The sequence below is a fragment of the Oryzias melastigma genome, linkage group LG1 (assembly GCF_002922805.2).
Source record: "Oryzias melastigma strain HK-1 linkage group LG1, ASM292280v2, whole genome shotgun sequence".
Classification (NCBI taxonomy): domain Eukaryota; kingdom Metazoa; phylum Chordata; class Actinopteri; order Beloniformes; family Adrianichthyidae; genus Oryzias; species Oryzias melastigma.
In genome coordinates this window covers 1742888-1748711 of record NC_050512.1, presented here as the reverse complement: position 1 = coordinate 1748711, position 5824 = coordinate 1742888, and the positions used below count along the sequence as shown (strand labels likewise).

The 5824-nt window shown below is 38.3% G+C and overlaps 1 protein-coding gene across 6 annotated transcripts in view; it reads left to right on the top strand.

Moving 5' to 3' along the window:
• Nucleotides 1-3940, top strand: part of gne (glucosamine (UDP-N-acetyl)-2-epimerase/N-acetylmannosamine kinase) — a 22966-nt gene extending 19026 nt beyond the window's left edge. For all 6 annotated transcript variants that reach the window (XM_024259652.2, XM_024259653.2, XM_024259649.2 and 3 more), the window contains 3 exons: nucleotides 755-937; nucleotides 1147-1260; nucleotides 2728-3940. In XM_024259652.2, the coding sequence (XP_024115420.1) occupies nucleotides 755-937; nucleotides 1147-1260; nucleotides 2728-2963 (533 nt within the window). In that variant the 3' untranslated portion in view covers nucleotides 2964-3940. The remainder of the gene's footprint in view (nucleotides 1-754; nucleotides 938-1146; nucleotides 1261-2727) is intronic.
• Nucleotides 3941-5824: the final 1884 nt, after the last annotated feature.

The following is a 5824-nucleotide window of genomic DNA, read 5'->3' as shown; positions in this document are numbered from 1 at the left end:
CAGCTTTGGATATCGTACACGGTTTTTTATCGTCATATCGCCCAGCCCTACTTTTCAGTAAGAAGGGGCTTCCACCATACAGGCCTGATTGGTGTGGTGCTGCAGAGATGGTTGTCCTTCTGGAAGGTTCTCCTCTCCACAGAGGAATGCTGGAGCTTTGACAGAGTGACCATTGGGTTATTGGGCCCCTCTCCTCTGATCACTCAGCTTAGATGGCCGGCCAGCTCTAGGAAGAATCCTGGTGTTTCAAAGTTCTTCCACTTGATGGAGGCAGCTGTGCTCATTGGAACCTTCCAGCAGCAGAAATGTTTCTGGAGATCTACAGACAATTCCTTTTGTTTCACAACATTTTAAGTACTCATAATGCCTTTCGGGGCCTTTTCTTTTTTAAAAAATGTCCTCCATCGTGGAAAAAACTGCTCCAAGAACATGTTAAAACACATTTTCATTGGAGTGGGTCCTTATAACCTTGATATTTTTTCTGTAACTTTTTGTGGTATCCTTTGGTTACATTGAAGATTAAAAACAGTATTTACTATCATGGCTTTTTCTAGTTTGACCATCCCCATTTGAAAAACAGCTGCAGAGAGCCTGCTACATTATATTAATCTTAGTTTAAAAAAAACAAATGTGGATGAAACCCTGCCTGCACAAGAATCATTTATTTATTGGCTTCTTTAAATTACCTTTTTTAGGTCTTTAAGTGTGCCTTGTTCAGTTCGGTTAATGGGACGTATGTTTCTGGACTATGCAGGTATTGGAGGAGGGATTATCCATCACTACGAGTTGATCCATGGCAGCACCTTCTGCGCTGCTGAACTGGGTCACATCATGGTCTCACTGGAAGGCCCAGAATGTTCCTGCGGGAGCCGCGGCTGCGTTGAGGCTTTTGCCTCTGGCATGGCTCTGCAGAGGGAGGCCAAAATGCTGCATGATGGTAAGCTGTCCGGATCTTCAGAAGGTCCTGCTCTTTTTCAATAAGACCAGTTTGTGCCAACGTCCAGAAAACAAGAGTAGCTTTCTTTGTGAGGTGAAGAACAAACTGAATTACAATCCATAACAAGAGAGTATAAACTATATTGAAAATATTGTTAATCCTTTTTATCCCTGTCGTTTTCCCGGCTAACCTGCTAAATTGTTTTCCAGAGGACCTGCTGAAAGTAGAAGGAATAGATAAGCTGTGTGAGCCAATCACAGCAGTTCATCTGATCACTGCTGCCAAAATGGGAAACTCCAAAGCTGAGGCTGTCCTCCACAAAGGTTAGAGAAGAGAAAGACTCACTTATTTCAAGCGCAGGATTTGATTACACGTAGACACAATTGTAAACTCTGGTAAGACTTCGGAAAACTTTTCAGCTTGAAAGTTTATTTTCCTGCCAGGGATGTAGAATCGACTTTGCCATTGTGACATGTTACATGCCAAATCGTTGTGAATCAGGAGCCCACAAAAAAAAAATGGCATTTTAAAAAGATTGTGTTTGTGACGTAGCAAATAAGCTGGACAGGTCTCAAGCTTCCTGCTCCATTTGCAAATTATGAAGCTTTATTCTTAAAACTTTACATTTTGTTTGCTGTTTAGGACATTTTGATCTCAAAACTGTGACTTTTATTCGTAATATGGGAGCACAAAACTCCCTCCATACGCTTCATTCTGATGCATCCACCTGCAGATAAATACATCCATGAACGTCTTTGTTTTCCTCGTCTGAACTGGAATCTGGACTTAAACTTTACAGATGGATTGTTCTGATATTGCTCACCATTTTTGTTGCACCACTAGTATTAGCTTGGGGTTGAGAGGGGCTGTAAGCTAGTGGGAGAAAATGTAAACCACATGTGTCAAAGTCAAAGGCCCGGGGGCCAGATCCGGCCCTCCAGGTAATTCTATAGATCCTTTTGTTTTATTGTTATTAATGACCCGATGTTATCTTGCGCTCATTTCTAACTTGTATAATTTTGACAAAATATATCTTCATGGAAAGTAAAATATTCCTGTCTTTTTATTATTCATAATTATGTTAAAAACTTACTGTTTTAAAGTTTTAAAAATTGGTATTCTGCTAGCTTTTTGGACTATTTTGGCATTTATTTAGATTTTTTAGGCTAATTTTTAGTTTAGCTAATATTTACACGCTAACTGTTTTGCCTAATTTAGGCTTGTTTCTGTTTTTTAGGCTATTTCGAAGTTTAGTTATTTTTTCAGCTACATGCTAGCTGTTTTGGCTAACCTGAGCTTAAATCATCTTACAGCATTCACACTAGCATTATTGCAGGTAATACAAATATCTAGTTCATAATTACGTTAAAAGTTACAGTTTTCAAGTTTTATAATTTTAGTTTTAGAGTGTTCATTAAATGTTTGCCCTGTTTGGCCCGTGATGTAAGATGTGATTTGGATTTTGGGTTCTTGTGCGATTGAGTGTGACACCCCTGGTGTAAACAAGCGGATGATGGAAAGGGGGCAGACTCTCTCTCTCAACAGTCCCTCCCACAATCGGAGGTGAATTTCTAATGAACTCCTGCCGCTCTGCAGAAACTTTCTCCTAGAAAACTACAGTTTTTGTTTTTATTCAGTCTAAAAAATAGCACAATCATAATTTAAAGACCTCTGGAAAGGCTTTGCAAATAAATCAAAAGATTATTGGAGTGGGACTTTAAGCTGCAGATGAAATAAATAACTAAAATATTGAAGACCTTCTAATTTCTGTCTTTTTTCCACCCATGCAGCCTCCACGGCACTCGGTGTGGGAATCGTCAACATCCTCCATGTTGTCAACCCCTCCCTGGTGATTCTGTCCGGAGTCTTGGGTTCTTTCTATCAAGAGCCTGTTCAGCATGTCATCAACCAGAGAGCTCTGAAATCCGCTCAGAGCATCAAGGTTGTCTCGTCGCACTTGGAAGAACCTGCTTTACTGGGAGCTGCTAGCATGGTCTTGGACTACGCCACCAGAAGAACATATTAATGCACGTTTACTTGTTTCTGGAAATTAAACTTAAATAATTCACTTTAATATTTTAGTTGTTTTAAAGCACATTCTTGGTGCATTTAAATGAAGAAATACTTCGGGGATTTTTATTTTTTTTATTTTCCTTGTTAAATCAGCGTTTCCTCTCCTCTGTGACAGCAGCTTGTCTCAGTTGAGGTCTTAGTTTTCCATTTACCTGATAGAAATGAGGGTTGGTAGGACGCTGGGCAGTGCTGATGTCTTCATGTGGCCTTCATGCGATGCTTTGTGCCAATTTCTTGAGCTGACCCTTCATCAACTACATAAATTGGGCTGTTTTTCATGTCTGAGCACCAAACATCCCATACCATTACGCTACCTCCTCCTGACCAGCTTGACTGGATGTTATACAGCATATGTTTTTACAGTTATGATGCATCTATGAAAATCAGTGATTCCACGAACTTGACAGTTGTTATTCCACAGTTGATCTGAGTTTTAGTTTTATTGTGACCCTTTTAGTCTTTGTTTACAAAGGAAGTGAGTCTAAAACCTGCGTGTGCAGGGTTTTGTCAGAGAGAATGTCTTGTGTTTCTTGTTATCACAGCCAAAGTTTTGATTTGACAATCACACTTCAAATGTGACCAAACATTACAAATATAATTTTAGTGTTCTGAGCTCAATACATATTTTTGTGACATTTAGACCTTTTTCATGCTGAGGCCTGCTGATGATATGTGGATGTTTTATTAGGTACAGAGAACTTTTGGGTTTTTTTGATTCACACATTCATTTGAACATTCGTTTTGGGGGGTTTGGTCGCATTGGTGGCAGCTAATTTAGTTTATAAAGTAATGAAATGCCGAGATGACAGCTCTTTATTTGGCCTTATAGATCCTTTGATGTTATGAAAACTTGTAATAGTTTTACTTGATGTCATGGGTACATGTGTAAAACAACTGACCGTATTAAAATGTTCAATGTCTTTGACCTCATACCGCCATGTTGTCTTTATTTGAGGTTCTTCAGCCCCTCACCTTGAGAAATGAACTTGATTCTAGCGGTTCTCTCTAGCTGCTTTGCTCTGTTTGCCCTTACTTACAAATCTAAATGACTTCACAGATAGTCTTCAGGCTTGACTAGACACACAGAACCAACATAAAACTCTAATAGTTTGAGGGGATTCTAACATTGAATTTTTAAATCTGAACAATTGCAAAGACACCTCTTATTTCTTAGATGCATTGTCAGCTAGATCAGGGGTCCCCAAACTACAGCCCACGGACCGCATGCGGCCCTCCTCCACATTTGACCCGGCCCTCAAAACACTATCAGAGACGCATATTTTTATTTTTTTATCTGGCCGATCGAGACCCGCATAAAATGGGACTTTTTATTCCCCCCTTCCACAGTCTGAAGATGAAGGGAGAGGATATTCATTGGTTTAATAGTTCTATAGTGATTCACTTTTTCTTTATTATTATTATTCTTCTGTACGTTTTTTTTGGATGTACCTAGCTCTTCAGCTCTTTCAGCTAATAAAATTTCAGCTCTTTTTATGCTAGCTTTTTCAACTGTATTGGCAGTTTCTAAGAATTTAAAGGCTATTTTGGGGTTTAGCTAATATTTCAGCCACATGCTAGCTGTTTTGGCTAATTAAGGCTTTTTTCAGTTTTCAAGACTAATTTGGAGTGTAGCTAATATTTTAGCTTTATGCTAGCTATTTCAGCTAAATTATACATTTTACTGTTTTTTAAGGCTAACTTGAAGTTTAGTTAATATTTCAGCTACGTGATAGCTGTTTTGGCTGATCTAGGCTCTTTTCAGTTACTCTATTTTTGGAGTTTAGTTAATATTTCAGCCTCATTCTAGCTATTTTGGCTAATTTAGAATTTTTATCAGCTAATTTAGCACCTCGCTGATATTTTAGCCAGCTACCAGCTTCAGTGTATACAGCTACTGGCTTTAGCTATTTCAGCTATCAACTGAAGCGTTTTCAGCTATTAGCTTGAGCGTTTTTAGTTATCAGTTTCAGCATCTTCAGCTTTCAGCGCTAGCATTTTCAGCGGCCACATTTAGCTTACAGCATTCACTCTAGCATTATGCAGGTAATTGTATACATCTATTTTTTTTATGTTTTAGTATTATTTTTTTCCTGTGAAGATTATAGAACTGAATTGTTTAAAATGTGGCTATGTGTGACTTTCTGGAAAACCGTAAATGTTTACTTTTAGGCTGTGATTGTTATATTTTCCTGCTAGCCTAAATCAGAGAAGAAAAGAGTTATGTGGTCCTCACAAGAGAAAGTTTTGGGACCCCTGAGGTACATTGTGGTGCATTACTGTTGTAATGTTTTCTACTGCGGTCAGTGAGCTGCTGTTAGCTCAGCTAACTCCTCTGTTTTTGTTCAGAACTGTCTCTGATCTGCAGGAAAATAAAGGTAAAAAATAATCAAATTAATTGCAAACTGTTGCCAAAAATATGGAAGTGACTATTTCCATGTAATTTTATAAAATACGTTCACGCAGAGAGGATTCTTTTATTTGGTCGCTCTTATTTTGAAAGCTGAAACTACGTGTCTTGATAGCTGCTCTGAACATTTTCACTGAACCAAACCATTCCTGTTTTTACAATTATCCCCTAAAATATCCAGTAGAATAACAAGTACATTTATCCTGGGAAGTGATTAAAATGTGTACAGAGATGCAGTGATTTGCGTCTTTGAAGGTTTTACAGTTTTTCTCAGTGGCTTGGTGCGTTTCTCAGATCAGAATTGAAATTCTCATAACTATTAGTTCAACCTCCACAACACTTAGTCATTTGTGCACATCATAGTAGCAATGTCTCTTCTCTCTAAACAAACTGCAAATGATTTTGGA